At 41.0% G+C, this 21,538-nt stretch overlaps 1 protein-coding gene across 3 annotated transcripts in view; it reads left to right on the top strand.

Moving 5' to 3' along the window:
- Positions 1-21,538, top strand: part of UTP4 (UTP4 small subunit processome component) — a gene marked incomplete at its 5' end in the record, with an annotated part of 37,270 nt that overhangs the window by 4,425 nt on the left and 11,307 nt on the right. For all 3 annotated transcript variants that reach the window (XR_014305807.1, XM_082711697.1, XM_082711698.1), the window contains 9 exons: positions 568-759; positions 1,819-1,903; positions 4,202-4,291; positions 8,322-8,533; positions 16,379-16,550; positions 16,649-16,740; positions 18,175-18,271; positions 19,216-19,280; positions 21,267-21,389. Coding sequence is in view for 2 of the 3 variants with exons in the window: in XM_082711697.1 (XP_082567823.1) it covers positions 568-759; positions 1,819-1,903; positions 4,202-4,291; positions 8,322-8,533; positions 16,379-16,550; positions 16,649-16,740; positions 18,175-18,271; positions 19,216-19,280; positions 21,267-21,389 (1,128 nt within the window). The remainder of the gene's footprint in view (positions 1-567; positions 760-1,818; positions 1,904-4,201; positions 4,292-8,321; positions 8,534-16,378; positions 16,551-16,648; positions 16,741-18,174; positions 18,272-19,215; positions 19,281-21,266; positions 21,390-21,538) is intronic.

Below are 21,538 nucleotides of genomic sequence, written 5' to 3'. Positions count from 1 at the left end.
AACAGCATGAATTTAAAGTATATACATTGGGGCGCCTGGGTTGCTCAGTTGGTTAAGCATCTGCCTTGGCCGAGGTTGCTATCCTAAAGTCCCAGGATGGAGCCCCTCATTGGGCTCCCTGCTCAGTAGAGGAGTCCGCTTTTCCCTCTCCCTCTACTCCCCCAGCTCATCCTCTCTTTCCCTGTCTCTCTCAAATAATTAAAATCTTAAAAAGAAAAATTATATACATTGATAACTTTGACATACATAAACCTTTGAAACCATCACCCAGTCAAGATAGTTACATATATTTTTTAATTGGATATGTCAAATAGAGTTGTATACAAACTTTATTTTACTGGAAAGGTTTTGCAGAAAAATTCTTAGAGAAACAAAACCAACTGTATAGGTAACTAAAATTTGAATCTAAAAACAAAATCTTAATTAATATGATTTTCTGATAAAATAAGACCCCACACTAGTTATTTCTACAGAAGTGTTTTAATTACTACCTTGTTGCCTATGACCACTCAAGTGCTGCTAGCTGATTAATTCATGGTGGGTTGACAAGTTATGATGTTTCTGTAGTTTTTTCCAGGTCATGAGTCTCGGGCTACAGAAGCTCTGTGTTGGGCAAAAGGACAGCGACTCTTTAGTGCTGGACTCAATGGAGAAATTATCGAGTATGATTTGCAGGCATTAAACATCAAGTATGCCGTGGATGCCTTTGGAGGACCCATTTGGAGCATGGCTGTCAGTCCCCATGGTTCTCAGCTTTTGGTCAGTAAGCAAGTATTGGTAATTTTAAAGATTTTATTTCTCAGTAATCTCTGTGACCCAGCCTGGGGCTTGAATTCACAACCCTGAAATCAAGAGTCCCACGCTTACTGACTGAGCCAGCCAGGTGCCCCCAACTGTTAGTAATTTTAAGCAAGATTTCTCTTGTGCTTACTTAAAGTTTCCTCTCTGTGTTCACAGGAGGGTAAAGTTAAATCAAATTATGATGTTTAGCAACTCGAATATGATGTAGATTCCAGCAGCCCCAATAAAAGATTGGAGTTGATACTGAGAGTTAAAAATCACTTGTCCTTTTGCATCCTTTCTGCTGCTACTTTGGACCTCATGTATTCATTTATGAAATGAGAGGCTTAGTTTGGTTCAGCATTTCTCAAACTGTAGTTGGAATTGGGAGCTGTGGAGACTGGTTTTTGTTGTCTTGTGCCTTATGTTTTATTGTATATATCATTTGAGAATATGGCATGTTAATGTGAGATCCCTCTGTAGATTCACAACACACTAGTGTCTGTTAAGAGTTCTGGGAGGTCGTTCCACAAGTTAACTTTCGGAACTATGTTTTGCCACAGTGTTTCTCAAAAATTGTTTGAGTGCAGACTGAGAAGACATGCCCCCCCACCCCCACTGTCATTAAAACGTGTGCTTCTAGATATTTCATTTTCTGGGATAAGTCTATGATTCTTGTTTGATTTGCACTGATTTATAAAATATCTTGATGTGTCTCTATTTAGGTTGTATAGTTAATGGGTCTTTTATTTAGGCCATGGGTCTCTGATATGTACTGTGAAAATCCTACTTCTTTTCCATTTTCTCCACAGGAATTAGGTCACTGATTAGCCTGTTTTCTAGCTAGGACGTGAAGGCTGCCAGGAATACACTATCAATTTCTTGGTACCAATAAGTTTTTTCTTCTCTCACATAGTATTTTTCTCTTTCACAGCAAGTGACAACTTTAGGGAAGGAATTTTTATATTTATATTTAGTTTATATTTATATTTAGACAAAATGCTTGTCTTCTCTGTTTTCTATTTCTCTCTCTAATAGGTTGGCTGTGAAGATGGATCTGTGAAGCTGTTTCAAATCACTCCAGACAAAATCCAGTTTGAAAGAAATTTTGATCGGCAGAAAAGTAAGGGTCATTTTTGGTGGGGCAGTGAGTGGCCTTAAGTGGCCTTAGGTTTCTGTGCTGCTGGGGATAGGCTGTTTTCCCATGCATCCAAGTAATATTTTATCCATATGCTGACTTATCTGAATATAGGGTATGTGCTCAAAGTTGTCCTTCACTCAGGCATTCTTTATCCTGTAGCATAGTTATGATCACCTGCTTTAGTATTACAGAAAACTAGAGATCCAAAATAGGAAAGCTAGTGTTTTGTATAAGTCACTTGGTTAATTCTCACTTTTCATTTTGAAGTTTTAATGTTGTACATAAAGTCTTAAAACTGGAATTTTTTTTTTTTAAGATTTTATTTATTTAACAGAGAGAGATCACAAGTAGGCAAAAAGACAGGCAGAGAGAGAGGAGGAAGCAGGCTCCCTGCTGAGCAAAAAGCCCGATGCGGGGCCCGATCCCAGGACCCCGGGATCATGACCTGAGCCGAAGGCAGAGGCTTTAACCCACTGAGCCACCGAGGTGCCCCCAAAACTGGAATTTTTAAACAGTTTTCTATGTTCCATTTAGACCAGTTGACACTGACTTCTAGGGCAGGGGTTGGCAGACTTTTTCTGTAAAGATAGCAGGTAGTAAGTATTTTAGGTTTTGCCTTCCATATACTCTTGTCAACTCTCATTCTATAAAAGTAGCCGTAGATAGTTAAACAAATAAGTATGGCTCTGCTTTGGCAAAACTTATTTATAAAAATGATTAGTGGGCCTCATTTGGCTGTTGGACCATAGCTTGCTGAACCTTCTAAAGAATAGTACCTGTCTTATGTATTCTGTGTCCATTAGTAATATTGATTATCTGCTAGTCTGATTCCTTCTGTTTTGTTTTATTTATTTATTTATTTATGAAGATTTTATTTTTAAGTAGTCTCCACACCTATCATGGGGCTCAAACCTACAGCCTCAAGGTCAGGAGTCACATGCTCTACCAACTGAGCCAACCAGGTGTGGGTGTTCCCTCCTTTTTTTTTTTTTTAAGATTTACTTATTAAAGCACATGAGCAGAGGGAAGGGCAGAAGAAAAGAGAGAATCTCAAGCAGACTTCCTGCTGATCAGGGAGCCTGACATATGGCTTGATCTCACAAACCCAAGATCATGACCTGAGCCAAAAATTAAGAGACTGACACAACCAACTAAGCCACCCAGGTGCCCCTTGGGTCTTTTTTTAACTTTAAATATTTCATTTATTTATTTGATAGATCACAAGTAGGCAGAGAGAGAGGAAGAAGCAGGCTCCCTGCTGAGCAGAGAGCCCGATGTGGGGCTCGATCCCAGGACCCCAGGACCTCGACCTGAGCCGAAGGCAGAGGCTTTAACCCATTGAGCCACCCAGGCACCCCTCTTTTTTAATTACAAAAATGATAAAATGCTTATTCACAATTTGTGTTTAGCCAAGTGTGAAAGAGAAAATAAGTATCTCTTCTGTTTCATAAGCAGTAGTAGATTTTTTTATTTTTTTTATTTTTTTTTAAAGATTTTATTTATTTATTTAACAGAGAGAAATCACAAGTAGATGGAGAGGCAGGCAGAGAGAGAGAGAGGAGGAAGCAGGCTCCCTGCTGAGCAGAGAGCCCGATGCGGGACTCGATCCCAGGACCCTGAGATCATGACCTGAGCCGAAGGCAGCGGCTTAACCCACTGAACCACCCAGGCGCCCAGCAGTAGTAGATTTTGGAAGTATTGGATTACTCCCAAAGATTTTGGAAGTAATCTTGTATATTTGTATGAACAACTACACGGGAGTGCTTGTGTTTGTTTTTTCACTTGGTGTAGCACAGATATCCATCCATGTCAATCATGCCAGTCTGCATGGCATTTCATTTTATTGTGTTCCATAATTTATTTAACCAAACTCCCTGTAATCAGGGCAGCAATGCATATTCCAGTATACATATTTCTGAACACTCCTGCAAGTGTTTCTCCTTGATTAATTTCCAGTGCAATTGCTGAGCCAAATATGCACCTTTAAATTTTATTAGGTTAGTGACAGATCATCCTCAAAAAGTTGTGTTTTTTTACACTCCTTTCAACCATTTCTACATTGTTAAAGTAATATTCTTCATATATTTTGTTATGGTTCCAAGGTAGAGTTGTTCCTCATCTATTATGAAACATTATAAAACGTTCTTAACAGGAGTGCAGGAGATGAGAGCTAAGATTGTAGAACTCTAGCCCTATAGATAGTGGTCAAAGGAGAACTCAGGTACCTTTTACTGTATATTTATGTGTATACCCCTTTCTTTTTCTTGTACAACTCCCAAGGTCGCATCCTGAGTCTCTGCTGGCATCCCTCTGGTACCCACGTTGCAGCTGGCTCCATAGACTACATTAGTGTGTTTGATGTCAAATCAGGTGACTGTTTTTTTAAGTTTGTTTGGGTTTTGGGTCTTGTTTGTCAGATTTGCATTGGTGGTTTCCAAAACCTCAAGCCTTTGTGCTTTCAGTGACCTTTAGGGCCTAACATCTCATTAACCTTGTGAGATGTTAGCCATGAATTTCTCGCCTTTCTTGGATTGCTACTGCTGGTTTTGGGGGAATCCTGGTTATTCCATGGGATATGTATGTTTTATCTACTAAGAATTCACCCTTGAGCAATGACATTTACTACAAATGACCAGTTAGAATACCTATTTATATATACCAGATCTTGGTAAAAGTAGATGCCTCTCTTTGAGGAACATAAGATCTTAGTGGCATAATTGGTGAGGCATGAGATCAGAAAGGCAGAGAACCATATACTTTCTTAATTCTTGGCCTGCAGAATTGGCTTATGGAATACTTCAGTGATGAGTTCAGCTTGTTAGGTGGGTCCATCTGTATGCCAATCCAAACATGGGAAGTAAAAACAGGTCAGGTTTGTCTCATTTTTCTTTTTCCTCCATGCTTAAACAAATTTTTTATTGTTACCTGTTATACATGCATAGTCAAAGGACTCCTTTTGGGTTGTTAGAAAGAAGCAGGAGTCCCCCAATATTCCTTCACTCACTACTCAAAGACAACCATCTATAGCTAATTTCTCTGATATTTCTGGTGTATATATATGTATATATATATATATATATATATACACACACACACACACACACACATTCACACATATGTATGTATATATGTTATCGGTCTTACTGATTCATCCTCAGATTTTTCCAGTTGTATAAATTAGGTTCGGAGAGATCTGATTTTCTTTCTACCACTTTTATCTTGAACGATTCTCTCCCCAGAGTATTCTGACTTCCAGTCTAGTGTACCCGTTTCTGGTCCTGCTGTACCTCTGTAGGTCTTGAACCCTGATTTCTGTCATTCCGTGGATCTCCTTTACTTCTCTCTCAGGTAGAATCCCCTGTTCCATTCAGTTTCCTGGTTTATTCCTCTGTTTGGTAGATCATGAGAAGGGGTTCATGAGAAAGAATTCTAGATCAGAAATTATTTTTCCTTAGAACTTCAGTATGGAGTATTATTATAAAATCTGATGTCATTCTGGAAGATCTTTTGTATAGGTTTTTTGGTTTTTTTTTCCCAAGGAGCTTTTAGGATCCTACTTACTTACTGTTCTGAAATGTAATAATTAGGTTTCTTTCTTTTTTTTTTTTTTTTTTTAAGATTTATTTATTTATTTGACTGAGATCACAAGTAGGCAGAAAGGCAGGCAGAGAGAGAGGAGGAAGCAGGCTCCCTGCTGAGCAGAGAGCCCATGCGGAACTCGATCCCAGGACCCTGGGATCATGACCTGAGCCGAAGGCAGAGGCTTTAAACCACTGAGCCACCCAGGTGCCCCAATAATTAGGTTTCTTGATGTGTGGATCCATTAATATCAATTGTATTAGATACTTGGTGGATTATTTTATTGTTTTAAAGATTTTGTTTATTTATTTGACAGGCAGAGATCACAAGTAGGCAGAGAGAGAGGAGGACCCAGGCCCCCCATCGAGCAGAGAGCCTGACAAGGGGCTCAATCCCAGGACCCCGGGGTCATACCTGAGCCGAAGGCAGAGGCCTTAACCCACTGAGCCACCCAGGTGCCCCATTGGTAGATTATTTTAAGCAAAAAACCCAGTTTTCAGTTCTTGGGAGAAATTTTTTTTTTCTTAAGATTTTATTTATTTATTTGATAGCACAAAGTGGGGGGCAGCAGTCTCCCCACTGAATAAGGAGCTTACGTGGGGCTAGATCCCAGGACCTTGGGATCATGACCTGAGCCAAAGGCAGATACTTTATCGACTGAGCCACCAGGGTGCTTCCCCCGCCCCAACTTTTTTGAAGATTTATTTACTTTTTTTTGAGAGACAGGGAGCGATGGGAGGGCCAGAGGGAGAAAGAGTCCTAAGTTGACTCTTGAGCTGAGTACAGAGCCTAAAACAGGGCTCAGTCCCAGGACCTGAGACAAAACCAAGAGTTAGATGCTTAACCAACTGCACCATCCCAGTGCCCCTCAGCTCTGGAGAAAATTCTTAAATTATTTGGTAAAGGAGTTTCTCCATTTTCTCTTTCTGAAATTTTACTATTTGGATGTTGGCTCTTTAATATTCTTGTCTTTTTTCCCCCTTCTTATTTTTCATATCTTTGACTTTTTATTCTGCTTCCTGGTAGTTTATCTTTATTTTTATCTCTTCCTTATTTATTTAGATTTTATTATTATTTTTAAATATTTTATTTATTTATTTGAGAGCGAGAGCATGAGTGAGAGAGCATGAACAAGAGAGCACCAGCAGAGGGGGCAGCAGAGGGAGAGGGAGAAGCAGACTCCCCACTGAGCAGGGAGCCCGATGTGGGGCTCAGCCCCAGGACCCCAGGATCATGACCTGAGCTGAAGGCAGCCCCTTAACTGGCTGAGCCACTCAGCCTCACGGAATGAGGGCCACTCGGGTGCCCCTAGTTTTTTTTTTTTTTTAAGCAATTGCTGTACTCATTGTGGGGCTTGAACTCAAAACCTTCAGGATGGAGATCAAGAGTCATATGTTCCACCGACTCAGCACGCTAGGCATCCCGTCCTCTTTATCTGTAAATCCTGTTAACTGAGCTTTTCAGTTCTGCCATTTTCAGAGTTCTTGTTTGTTTCCTGAGGGTTCTTTTTTCTAGCATTCTTTGTTTCATTGTATATGGACTTTTCTTTCTAAGGTTATTCAGGATATTTGTCAGGTATTCTTCACTCTGGCTGTTTTCTCCCTGGTGTTTATTTTTTTCTGGTAGTCTCCGTGGCCTCTGCCTTTCATATTCAGGCTTTGCTCACGTGTCTCTGAGCACCTTCCTTTCCACATGAGTAGAGCTGATTGCTCATGGGCTTCACTGAAGGATGATTTGGCTGGAGTCTTATTTTGGGGAACCTCCAAAGACATTGGCTTTTTTGATCTTTTTTCTTGGGCTGGTCATATTTCCCAAAAATGTCCTGGTGATAGTAAGCTTGGTCATCAGCATTCTGAGAAGAAAACTGGTGTTCTCAATGTTCAGTTAATAAATTTTCACTTTATTTATTTTCCATATAGTAATCCCACTCTCAGTTGTGCCTGGTCTCTCTCTTCGGAGAATGAATCTCCATTCTTACTTGAGGTGAAGTTTGGGAGTTGCCTGACTTTTCAGTTAGCAGATAGTTACCTGAAAGATCTATAAGTGGTGTTTTTTTTTAAGAGTTTATTTATTTTAGAGAGAGAGCATGAGAGGGGAGAGGGTCAGAGGGACAAGCAGACTCCCTGCTGAGCAGGGAGCCTGATGGGGACTCGATCCCAGGACTCGAGGATCATGACCTGAGCTGAAGACAGTCAATTAATCACCTGAGCCGAAGACCGTCAATTAACCACCTGAGCCACCCAGGCGCCCCAGATCTATAAGTTTCTTAAACATAGTTTCAACCAATTTCTCTTTTTAGTTCCATTTTCATTTCTTTTTCCAGTTTTGGGGGTCACCACAGTTCCTGAGTCTTTTGAGGATTTCATGGTATAGATCAAGTGGCTTCTTGGTCTTACCACTCTGACTTGAGACTTAGTTTCAGGGCTCTGGTATGTCAGTTACTACTGTTTCCTTTTTCATTCCCAACATTTTGTCAACTGTTGTCTTCTCTCCCCTTTTTTCTGGGGTTTTAGAAAAGAGCCAAGTGTAATACACATTGCTTTTAGGCAGTTTTAAGTGAAGTCCCAAATGTCTCCTTTCAGTTGCACCTCTTCCCCCTGCCAGTCTCAGTCTCCAACCACCCCTCTCCCTTCTCCCCCACAGTCTTTAGGTAACCATTTTTGTGTTCCCAGACTGAGTTCACCATAACTACTATTTAGTAGTTGTTTAAATAGCACTGGTCTGTGCTCAGGCAGCTAACTTAATAGATGCCTACCATAGGTGGATTTTGCAGACAAAAGAAGTAAGTGCTATTCAAATTTGGGCTTTTCTTATTTTTCAGGGAGCGCTGTTCATAAGATGCTGGTGGATAGGCAGTATATGGGTGTGTCTAAGCGGAAGTGTATCATATGGGGCGTGGCCTTCTTGTCTGATGGAACTGTCATAAGTGTGGACTCTGCTGGGAAGGTGCAGTTCTGGGACTCAGCTACTGGGACGCTTGTGAAGAACCATCTCATTGCAAATGCTGATGTGCAGTCCATTGCGGTATCTGATGTGAGTATGGTCCCTGTTTGGAGCCGTTCCTCTACAGCCTGGGGGATGAACAGAGAGGGCCACATCAGTGATGTGGCACGATGTTCCCTAATCCTCAATGTTTTATGGAGGAAGATGAGTTTAGAAAAATGCATCTGAAACCCACATAATTTCTTTGAACCCTCTTATTCTCCTAACAACTAGTTAGAGGATATCCTCTCGAATATTAGTTAACAGAGAAGTTTTCTTCAGATACTCCCCCACCCCCAGTAAATCCAGTCTGATTTAGATAGGCCATAAGTACCCTAGAAGAATTTTGAGAAGTGCTATTTTTCACTCTTAATGTAACTCTTCTGCTTCCTATCTTAGGAAATTAGGAAATAATTTTATAGTAATTTTGAAAAAAATAAATTTCTCCTTTTTTAATACGACTTTAGCAGACTTGTGTTGAAAAAGTGTGCCTCTTCCATTTTGGTAACATGAATTCTTAGAAACCTTGGGGTATTTCAGCACTGGGGCATGGAAAGTGACTGAGATTTGCTGACTAGATCCTTTATTCTTAGTCATCTTAGTTTGAGACTTGTTTGCTCTCTTAAGTGTGGACATGCAATCTAGTGTAGAGATCAATCATGCTTGCTTTTCTTGCTTATAAGTTGTTTCTGTCCCACTTAACAGGTTTTCCATGAGAACAGTTTGATGGGTATTAAAGTCTTGTGAAACATTTAGATGTCCCATGTAACTATAATGAAGAATAAGTTGAAATAAGTAGGAGAAATTTTCCATTTTTTTTAAAGATGTTATTTATTTATTAGCACGGACTGGGGAGGGACAGAGGGGGAGGGAGAGAGGAAGAAGCAGATTCCCCACTGAGTGCAAGGCCCGATACAAGACCAGTTCCAGGACCCCAAGGTCATGACCTGAGCCGAAGTCAGTAGCTTAACCAACTTAGCCACGTAGACACCCCAAGAAATTTTCCTTTTAATATAGAGTTTTTAAAAAGAGAGGCTGGTGCCTGAGTGGCTTAGTTGGTTAAGTGTCTGCCTTTGTTCAGGTCATGATCTCAGGGTCCTGGGATCAAGCCCTGCATTGGGCTCCCCGCTCAACTGGGAGCCTGCTTCTCTCTCCCTCTGCCTGCCACGCCCCCTGCTTGTTCTCTCTCTCTCTCAAATAAATAAAATCTTTAAAAAGAAAAAAAAAGGAAGAGGCAGATTTTGTAGTGTTTGCAGCATTTGTAGATACTTACATGTTTAATAGTTTCTATATATTGTAGTTTTGGTAGTATATGTATTTACAGTATCTGAAAAGATTAAAAATGCTAATGGTAATTTTTAGAGAGGAAAGTTGTAGGGAGCAGGCAGGGGGCAGGCTTAATTTGTGCTCTGTGCTATTTTATACTGTCTGGTCTTTCTTTACCATGTGCTTGTAATTACGATATTGTATTGCATCTTAGATACAAATGATTGTAGGACATGCCATAGTTTTGTTATCATGGGAAAGAAGAAACCATACCAATTAAACTATGACAGTGCTTTTTTTAAATGTATAAGTTATATTTTATCAGTATGTAATACAAACTATTATAGTATAAATTGGAAGTACGTTTTTTATTTTATTTTATTTTATTTTTTAAAGATTTTATTTATTGGGATGCCTGGGTAGCTCAGTCATTTAAGCATCTGCCTTGCGCTCAGGTCATGATCCCAGGGTCCTGGGATTGAGCCCTGCATTGGGTTCCCTGCTCAAAAGGGAGCCTGCTTCTCCCTCTACCTCTGCTTCCCATTTGTGCTCTGTCTCTGACAAATAAGTAAATAAGATCTTTAAAAAAAGATTTATTTATTTGAGACAGAGTGAGAGCATGAGAGAGAGACAGAGAGCATGAGCTGGGGGAGGGGCAGAGGAAGAGGGAGAAGCAGACTCCTCACTGAACAGGGAGCCCAGCTTGAGGCTCAGTCCCAGGACCCTGGGATCATGACATGAACCGAAGGCAGACTTAACTGACTGAGCCACTCAGGCGCCTCTACAATGTTTTTTTTTGTTTTGTTTTGTTTTGTTTTTAAGATTTTATTTATTTGACAGAGAGGGAACACAGGCAGAGGGAGTGGGAGAAGGAGAAGCAGGCTTTCCCGCCAAGCAGGGATCCTGATGCAGGGCTCAATCCCAGGACCCTGGGATCATGACCAGAGCTGAAGGCAAACGCTTAACAGCTTAGCCACCCAGGTGCCCCTACAATGTTTTTGTTTTTGTTTGTTTTTCGTTTTTTAATTTATTTGAGAGAGAGAACACGAGAGGGGAGAAGGTAAGATGTAGAAGTGGGGAGAGCCGGGTGCCCGATGGGGGACTCGATGCTGGAACCCTGGGATCATGACCTGATCCAAAGGCAGTGGTCTGACTGACTGAGCCACCCAAGTGCCCCTATAATTTTTTTTTTAAAGTATAGTATTTATATTTTATTTATTGAAGAGGTCCTTGAGACTTCAGCATAAATTTGTTATATCACCTCTGTGCATATATAACAAGGAAGTTATAAGTGACATAAAGTGAGTAAGGTATTCCTAAAACTTTTTCACATGCACAAGTGGACTCTGATTCACTTTTTTTTTTTTTTAAGATTTTATTTTTGTTTATTTGACAAATAGAGATCACAAGTAGGCAAAGAGGCAGGCAGAGAGAGAGGAGGAACCAGGTCCCCTGCTGAGCAGAGAGCCTGATGCAGGGCTCGATCCTAGGACCCTGGGATCATGACCTGAGCCGAAGGCAGAGGCTTTAAACCACTGAGCCACCCAGGTGCCCCGATTCACTTTTTAACATGGTCATCAAGGTCCGTGTTTCCCACACATGCCTCCCAGCCAGCCATGCTGCTCCAGTATAGTCCCAAGATTTTCTTCCCGATTTTTGACAACCATTCTGCAAGTTGTGTTTTTATTTTGTTTTGAATAAAACAAATTTGTTTATTTGTTTTATAAAATTTGTTTTTAATGTGTGCCACACCCAGCAGCGGCTTGAGGTGACGACCCTGAAATCAAGAGTTGCATGCTATACTAACTGAGCCAGCCAGGTGCCCCCCATTCTGCAAATGTTGATGTTTGATCTTTATCTGAACATGTCCCTCATGCGCAGGTTGACAGCTATAAGATACCCTCATTTCAGAGATGTTTAAATGTGGGCAGATATGTTCCCGAGAATCAGGGAACTATGTGATGTTTGTTTGTTTGTTTGTTTGTTTAAGGGAAAAAAATGGAATTGTACAAATTCCAGCCTTCAAAATGCTTATCACACTCTCCAGACTAAGGCAGACTTGGGTTTGAATCCCAGCTGTAGCACTTAAAAAGCTACTCATCTTCTTTGGGTAGGCTCTTTATTTCTAAACCTCATTTTCTTTTGTGAAAACGGGACCAGTAATACATTCTTCTGGAGCTTGGGGAGGATTAAATAGGCAGTGCATGTAAAAGTGCTAGGTGCAGTATCTGGCACAGTGAGTGTGTTATTGGCATTATTTTCACATCTCTTTTGAAACTGATCCTAATTTCAAGGCTTTTCTCCACTATACTCTCTTGCCAGAACAGCTGATTATTTTTAGATATCTTTTTAATGGATTTTCATTGACTGAAGAGTGAATGGTGGCAAGTACCCAGTCCTTTGATCTTCTTAGATGTCTGTCATCCTTATCAAGTAGGCGAGTACTGATTCCTGCAGGGAGTTGTAGTGAACATTTGCTTTCATTAGAGGTCAGTCTTCAGATTGTTTTTCTGTGTGAAACAGTTGCTCTGTAATTGAATTAGGACACTTTCCCCTCTCCCTTTCCAGGTCAGCTTTCCCCTTGCTTTGTTCCCTCTGCACCCTAAGAGAGCCGTTTTCTTTCATTTCCTTTTCAGTTCTTTTATGATTCCACCTCAGGAGAAGATGATGTGGAGTGAGTGAGTGTTGTCTTCTTTTTTTTAAGATTTTAATTATTTATTTGACAGACAGAGACACAGTGAACGAGGGAACACAAGCAGGGGGAGTGGGAGAGGGAGAAGCAGGCTTCCCGCCGAGCAGAGAGCCTGATGCAGGGCTCGATCCCAGGATCCTGGGATCACGACCTGAGCCGAAGATAGATGCTTAACGACTGAGCCACCCAGGTGTCCCTTAGTGTTGCCTTCTTAGTCCCCCTCTGTTGGTGGGATTTTGTGCAAACTGTCCTCCCCTTTTGTGGTAAATGAACTGTTTATTTTTTTATTTGTTTTCAAAGATTTTATTTATTTATTTATTTGCCAGAGAGAGAGAGAGCAAGGGTACAATCAGGGAAAGCGTCAGGAAGAGGGAGAGGAGAAGCAGGCTCCCGGATGAGCAAGGAGCCCAGTGTGGTACTCCATTGCAGGACCCTGGGATCATGACATGAGCTGAAGGCAGACACTTAACTAACTCAGCCACCCAGGCATCCCACAAATGAGCTGTTTAGTTGGAGATGGGGTACAGTCTGTGAATTCATAAGCTGCTCAACATCTCTACTTTTCCTTGGGATAATGATTTTCAAATAGTATTCCTTTTTTTTTTTTTTAGATTTTATTTATTTGACAGAGACTGCAGGTAGGTAGAGAAGCAGGCAGAGAGAGAGAGAGGAGGAAGCAGGCTCCCCGCTGAGCAGTGGCCCTGAGCCTGATGTAGGGCTCGATCCCAGGACCCTGGGATCATGACCTGAGCTGAAGGCAGAGGCTTTAACCCACTGAGCCACCCAGGCGCACCTTTAAATAGTATTCTTAGAGATGAGGGAGAGACTGGTCTGGTATAACTAATATTGTATCCTTTCTTCTCAACATCATATGCCTGCAAGTTACCTCAAAGAGAACTGGTACAGGTTGAGGTGGTGTGGTATACCCAGAGCAAATGCTTTTGAAGTTTCAGTTTCCTTACCTGTGTAAAGAGCTATTAAATGATGATGGGGGGGTGGAAACAAGATAAGGTCATGACTCATACAAACATGAAATGGAAATGTCAGAGATTTTCTGTAACTCATTAACTAATGAGGAAACCACTAAGATGTTATAGGTAGTTCAAAGGACAGTTTAACAAACGCAGTTCTATAAGGTCATCAGGAATGCTGAAATGAATTAACTTAACAAATTCTTGCTGAACTCATGTCCATAGGGCATTAGTGGCTGCATTCCACCAGCCAAAATTCTTTCGCATCACTCTCATTACTGCAGTTTACAGAGTTGTAAAATAGCTCTGACATAGTCACAGGGCTCACAGGACAAGAATACCAGTATTTTCTATGCCATTTCAAAGTCATTCAGTTTCTCCTGATAGGGCAAACGATACTTAACCTTGCAGATTACTCATATATAATTCTTAGCCCAGTTAGTATGTAGTTGGTGGCATTTACATGTTCATGCATGTTTGGACATCTCATGTCTCTTAACTGGCTGATCTAATCTTAATACTCTTTGACTGTTTATCTGCTCCTGATCCAGGTTCCTGGCTTTTCTCACTTCCTTATCCAACATCCATCTTGTTTTTTTTTCCCCCTTGCTCAAAGTTATATGAGCCCCCAGAGTGAAAATGAGGATGGTTTTGAGACTACAAAGGAATATTTTTTTAAATTGTAGACATAGGAAGGGGTGCCTGGGTGGCTCAGTGGGTTAAAGCTTCATGGTCTCAGGGTCCTGGGATCGAGCCCTGCATTGGGCTCTCTTCTCAGCAGGAAGCCTGCTCTCTCCTCTCTCCTCCTGCTCTGCCTGCCTCTCTGCCTACTTGGGACTTCTCTCTTTCTCTGTCAAATAAATAAATAAATTTTAAAAATTGCAGACATGCCAAGACCATTTACTTGTATATAAAAGATTTATTTATTTATTTGAAAGAGAACGTGAACCGGGGTGGGGTGTGCAGAGGGAGAGAATCCTCAAGCAGGCTGCCCGCTGAGCGCAGAGCCCACTGTGTGGCTCAGTCCTGGGGTCCTGAGATCGTGACCTGAGCTGAAGTCGAGAGTAGGACACTCAACTGACTGAGCCACCCAGGTGTCCTAGATACATCGAGGCCTTTTAAAACTAAGAGAAGTCACAGTGCTCAACATACTTGTAAGAGAGCCTTAAACTGAGGACCAAGGAACTTGGGTCTTTGTGTGATACTGACCAGGCCACTTCCCTTCTCAGCCTGCTTTCTCTTCATCCTAAAGAAAAAGGATTTCAGGGTTTGAAAATTTGAAAATTTCAGCATTTGAATTTCAGTTCTGCATTTTTTTCCTCCCACATTCCCAGTAGTTTACTGGGGGTTTTGTTTCTTGTTGTTGGAGCCCAAGAGGCTTGAACTCATAACCCTGAGATCAAGACCTGAGATCAAGATTAGGAGTTGGGGGCTTAACTGACTGAGCCACATAGGCGCCCTGACTTTACTTTAAAAAAATAAAAAAAACAGGGGTGCCTGGGTGGCTCAGTGGGTTAAAACCTCTGCCTTCAGCTCAGGTCATGATCTCAGGGTCCTGGGATCGAGTCCCGCATCGGGCTCTCTGCTCAGCAGGGAGCCTGCTTCCCGCTCTCTCTCTCTCTGCCTGCCTCTCCATCTACTTGTGATTTCTCTCTGTCAAATAAATAAATAAAATCTAAAAAACAAACAAACAAACAAAAAAACAAAACAGGGGTGCCTGGGTGGCTCAGTGGGTTAAAGCCTCTGCCTTCAGCTCAGGTCATGATCTCATGGTCCTGGGAGTGAGCCCCGCATTGGACTCTCTGCTCTGCAGGGAGCCTGCTTCCTCCTCTCTCTGCCTGCCTCTCTGCCTACTTGTGATCTCTGTCTGTCAAATAAATAAATAAATAAAATCTTTTTAAAATAAATAAATAAGCAAGCCCCAAAAAACCAAACTTGTTCTATTGTGGTAAAATGTGCGTAACATAAAATTTGCCATTTTACCTTTTTTTGTTTAAGGAATTATTTTATTTTTGAGAGAGTATGCATGCACGCATGTGTGTGTGTGGAGGGGCAGACGAATAGGGAGAAGGAAGAAGCAGACTCAGAGCTGAGCATAGAGCCCTCATGATCCTGAGATCATGTCCTAAGCCAGAATCTAGAGTTGGTTGCTTAATCAGCTGAGCCACTCAGGCACCCCCATTTTAACCATTTTAAAGTACATTTTGGTGACATTAAGTACATTCACAGTGTTGTGCAATCATCACCACTTTCTCATCACACAGAAACTCTGCTGGTTAAATGATTGACACCTTATTTCTCTCAGTCCCTTGTAACCTTTATTCTACTCTCTGTCCCTATGAATTTGCTCTTCTAGGTACTCCATATAAGTGGAATCATGTAATAATGGTCCTTTTGTGTCTGGGTTATTTTACTTAGCATAATATTTTCAAATTTTACTCACATTATACAATTATCAGAATTTCATCCCTTTTTAAGGCTGAATAATATTTCATTATTTATATATATATACTGCATTGTGCGTATTCATTTATCTATTGATGTACATTTGGATTTCCATCTTTTGACTTTTGTGACTAATGCTGCTGTGAACACTGGTGTACTCATTTCTGAGTCCCTGTTTTCCAAATCTTTTGAGGATAATTCCTGTTACTATTAATTTAAATTTATTCCTAGGCGATCTTTTTTGTTGCTCTTCTGATGGGGTCTAATTTGTGTATTTGAAAGCACTATAAGAGTTTGAGGTACATATTGTTGATTTTGTCAGTAGGGGGCACATTATTACCTATGTGAGCTTTCTCCTCCCATGGAATTGTCAGCTTTGGAGGAAAAATACCCTATAACTTACTTTTCAGTTCTGGGCACAAGTTTTTCCTTAGGCTGTGCAGACAGAAAACCTCAGGGAATATTTTTCATACTGGGCCCTGTTTTGCTTAAATGTACCTCCCTAATGATTTAATTTCTCAGCAAGAAGACAGTTTCGTGGTGGGCACAGCCGAGGGGACAGTATTCCATTTTCAGCTGGTCTCTGTGACTTCCAACAGCAGTGAGAAGCAGTGGGTGCGGACAAAGCCATTCCAGCATCATACACATGACGTTCGAGCCGTGGCCCACAGCCCGACAGCATTGATATCTGGAGGTAGGTGGCACTCTGCTAGGCTGCTGCTTTACCTGTCCATGTAGGACTTTTTCTAATTCCGATACCTTCTCTCCCCACCCCTGCCCCTCCTGCCCTAGGCACTGACACCCATTTAGTCATTCGTCCTCTCATGGAAAAAGTGGAGGTTAAGAATTATGATGCTGCTCTCCGAAAAATCACTTTTCCCCATGTAAGTATCACCCCATAGCCCCACTGTCCCTCTGTCCTGTAAGACAGTGTATAGCTCACACTTCCTGGGCAAATCTATAGGACTTGTGTTGTTGCCTACTTTCTTCATTCTTCCTTCTGTTTTTGAGGTAAGGCTCTCACAAAGACCTGTACAGGCACCAAGAGATTTACAGTAGCACTCCTGTCTCTTGTTCTGGGGAAATCATTCCCTTTTCCAGATAATTGTGGCTTATGGGGAGTTCATTTGTTTTTAAGACTGGATTATATTATTTTGGGTGGGGCTAGGAAAATCCAGGCTTCCAGTGTTCCTTCCTAGGTAAAAGGACATCTTCCCAAGCTAGAAACTCTTCTCACTGCTACCTGCTTCTACATTCCATTCAACCAGTAGACCTTACTGAGTGTCTCCTCATTGTCTTGTGAATTTAGTCATTTCTTTTTGTTTCCACTGCCATTATCCTAGTTTGAATCAGTGTCTTTTCTCATCTGGATTCACTTATTAAATAATCTCCTTTTGGGGCACTTGGGTGGCTCAGTCAGTTAAGCATCTGCCTTCAGCTCAGGTAATGATCCCAGGGTCCTGGGATCGAGCCCCATTTCGGCCTCCCTGCTCAGCAGAGAGCCTGCTTCTCCTTTTCCCTCTGCTTGCTGCACGGCTACTTGTACTCTCTGTTTCTGTGCCAAATAAATAAAAACCTTTAAAAAAAATAATCTCCTTTTATTTACATTTGTGTCATTCCAGCCTAGTCTCCATTGATCCACTCAAAAAACAGCTTTGCTCATCATTCCATGCTTAAAAGCCTTTGCTAGTCCCTTTTGCCTTCATGATTAAGACCTAATTCATCAGCATGGCCTATGAAACCTGTCTTGGTCTGGCCCTGGTCCTTCAGCATCTTCTGTTACTAAATCCTGTCAAACCCTTGCTGCATCTAATCTCTACCCCCTCCCAGTTCAGTGTGTGGAAAGACTGTTGTGTATTCCCTCTAATGCTTTCTTATTAACTTGTAACATTTGTACATGCTTTCACTCTGCTTGGAACTTCCTGCCTTACCTTTTTTGCCTGACTAGTTTTTACTAATGTGCCTAATCAAGGCTCCTGTCTTTACCCCCACGATGTTAAATTAGATATCTTTTTTACTTTTTTCCATTACATACTGTGCTTAGCCCTGTTAAAATTCTTAACACATGTAGTGCAGTTGCCTGTTGAATTCTTTGTCAGTCCTTTTAGACTACCAAGTTTGAGGACAGTAGCTATCTTTTTATTTATCATTATGTCCTTAGATCCTAGGACAGTGCTGGCATATGGTAGTACTTAGGACATTTTAATAAAGTACATGGATTTCAACAGTAAAAAATGTGCTGGGATGTTTGTACTATATTGCACTGAGGCGATAGGATACCTTGGCTTATTTATCACTTTTCAATTTTTTTATTACAGCGACGTCTCATTTCCTGTTCAAAGAAGAGGCAGCTTCTCCTTTTCCAGTTCACTCATCACTTGGAACTTTGGCGACTGGGATCTACAGTTGCAACAGGTACAATGGGGGAGAAAGTCTTTTCCAATAAAACTGGAGAGAGAAACAAAAAATTAGAATTGTAGTTGAAAATCTGATTGTAGAAAAATGGAAGTAGATTTTTCTGTGTCTTCAGAGCAGAGTTTTTCAGTGTTAGAATCATTAGCAGGATCATATGTTAAAAGTTGATTCTGGGGCGCCTGGGTGGCTCAGTGGGTTAAGCCGCTGCCTTCGGCTCAGGTCATGATCTCAGGGTCCTGGGATCGAGTCCCGCATCAGGCTCTCTGCTCAGTAGGGAGCCTGCTTCCCTCTCTCTCTCTCTGCCTGCCTCTCCATCTACTTGTGATTTCTCTCTGTCAAATAAATAAATAAAATCTTTAAAAAAAAAAAAAAGTTGATTCTGTTAAGGTGCAGTGCGAGGTGTAGTGGAGGTAAGAGTTGTAGAATTAGTTTATCCTGCCTTGCCTGGGATCAAAACAGGCTGTTGAAAGTGAGAAGATTTCATGTTGGGTAGTGACAGCCCTGCATAGAAGAGGTCACATGGATCTTACTGGGGTGATGGCCTAGTGGCCTTTTGTACAGCCTGTTCAGGAAATGTTTGGGCTCTGTTGTTTTATAGTAGACGAGAGGTTTTTGCTTTGGGCTTCAACATGAGCAAATGAAGTTGAAATCGAGGTCCCACAAACTTGTACCTTCCTGCATGCCTGGCTACAGGTTGTAGCTTCGAAGAATTAGTGTACACTGTGGGCCATAGCCAAAGCACCCAAATAGGAGCTCAAAAAGTGCTCAGTGCTTTCTGCGTCATATGAACCCAGGAAACTATGGGTTTACTAAGTCAGGCATTTTTTCTGATTTCCCAGGGGTAAAGATTCCATTCTACTCAGGAATGACTTTTTAGTAAAAAGAAAACTGTACAAATAATCTTTCTTTGAGAAGGAAAACCTCAGGGAAATTTCTTGTTCCAGGAAAGAATGGGGATACCCTTCCACTTTCTAGAAATGCAGATCATTTGCTGCACCTCAAGACAAAGGTAAGGAAGTGTAACTGTGTATTCAGGCTCTGAAGTCCAGAACATTTCTCTTATTCTGCATTTTGAGGGTTACTTGGTTGATATTATAAAATGTAAAATCTTAAATGATTTGAATGAAGTACTGTGTGAACAGGACTGGGTTTCCGAAGTTAGGCATTCAGAATTTATTGGATGAGTGAATACAGGAAGTTGTGTTATTTCTTTTGGCATTAATATGTAAATATTTGTATAGTTTGTAAAATTAAAATGGTACAGGCAGCTCAGTCCGTTGATTTCGGCTTGGGTCATGATGTTAGGGTTGTGAGATCAGGGCTCCATGTCAAGTTTTGTGGTGAATGTGGAGCCTGCTTAAGATTCTTTCTCTGTATGGACATTGGGGAGGGTATGTGCTATGGTGAGTGCTGTAAAGTGTGTAAACCTGGTGATTCACAGACCTGTACCCCTGGGGATAAAAATATATGTTTATAAAAAATAAAAAATTAATTAAAAAAAAAGATTTTCTCACTTCTCTCCTGCTCTGCACCTCCTGCATGCACTCTCTAGAAAAAAAAAAATTAAATAATTTCAAAAATGGTATAAAACTATGCAGTGAAAAAGGAGCCACCTCCTTGTGCCAAATCCCAGTCCCACTCTTCATAGATAATCACTGCCAATAGTTTCTTGTATACCCTTCCAGAAAAAATTTTCCACCCGTGTATATATGGGTTATTCCTTTATTTCTACAGTGATGAAAATTAATATGCAAACTGCTCTGTAACTTCCTTTTAATTGTCTTTTTTTTTTTTTAAGACGTTATTTATTTATTTGAGTGAGAGCAGGAGCAGGGGAAGGTGCAGAGGGGGATGGAGAAATAGACTCGTGGCTGAGCAGAGAGACTGATGTGGGACTCCATCCCAGGACCCTGGGAACACGACCTAAGCCAAAGGGAGATGCTTAACTGACTATGCCACTCCGGTTCCCCATTTTGTTTATTTTTCCAGGTTTTTACCCTTTTTAGTAATTTCTGCACCCACTCTGAGGCTTGACCTCACAACCTTGAGGTCAGGAGTCATGTGCTCTTCTGCCTGAGCCAACCAGACGCTCCTAAATGTCTTTATTTTAATTACACAAATATTTGTGAATACAGTCTTACTGGAAAGAATTCAAACAATATTTATAGTTTATGTTCCTGACCTCCTCTTTAATTTTAGTCTGCTCTCCTAGAATAATTATTGTTAATCGATCCACTATATCTCCTTCCAGATCTTTGTCTGCGTGACAGAGAGTGTGTGTATCTGTACGTAGGTACATATATTTAGATATTTTGTGAGTTTTTTAAATTACATAAATGTTACATTAAACTTTTCCTTTGTTTTGCAGATTTTTTTTTGTTTACTGTTTCTTAGAGATAGGTAAGGCAGGTATCATAGACAAAACAAACAAACAAAACCCAGAAAATGAGTTTTCCAAGTCACGTGACCTGCAAAACTTTACCACATTAAGTGCTTTTCTTCTCAGATTTCTAAAGTTAGGCTTTAGAATGAAGCTATCTTTAAAATACATGAAGGGGGGTGCCTGGGTGGCTCAGTGGGTTAAGCCTCTGCCTTTGGCTCAGGTCATGATCTCAGGGTCCTGGGGTCGAGTCCCACATTGGCTCTCTGCTCAGCGGGGAGCCTGCTTCCTCCTCTCTCTCTCTGCCTGCCTCTCTGCCTACTTGTGATCTCTCTCTGTTAAATAAATAAATAAAATCTTAAAAAAAAAAATACACGAAGGGCTGAGATAAGTTCATAGTATTCATAGACCTTTGTTCTTGGTTTTGGAAATCAAGCCACACCATTTAGGTGCTGTACTTCTGAAATAATTGTAGTGATAGCATATGAGTGTCAGGATTATGTGTAGCTATTTGTGATTATGTCCACAGTGGCAGTAGCTTGAGGATTCATGTCATAGTGAACCTTATCATGTGAAGTTTTCCTGGTTATTCATCCTGATACCTAACATTCCCAGGGTCCTGAGAACATTATTTGCAGCTGTATCTCTCCTTGTGGAAGTTGGATAGCCTATTCTACAACTTCTCGGTTTTTTCTTTATCGGTTGAATTATGAACATGACAACATAAGTCTCCAAAGGGTAAGTGATAACCCAGTGTCTGGTTGAACATTAAGAAATTTCACAAGTATGTGAAGTGGAAGATACTGGGTATGACTCTTTGCTCAGTGAAAAACTACTTGGAGGCAGCTGTTATAAAACAGTCTTTTATTTCCATTTTGAATTAATTA

The sequence above is a fragment of the Mustela nivalis genome (assembly GCF_964662115.1).
Source record: "Mustela nivalis genome assembly, chromosome: 18".
Taxonomy (NCBI): domain Eukaryota; kingdom Metazoa; phylum Chordata; class Mammalia; order Carnivora; family Mustelidae; genus Mustela; species Mustela nivalis.
Note: the sequence above shows the minus strand (reverse complement) of the source record. Positions and strands in the feature narration are given on the sequence as shown.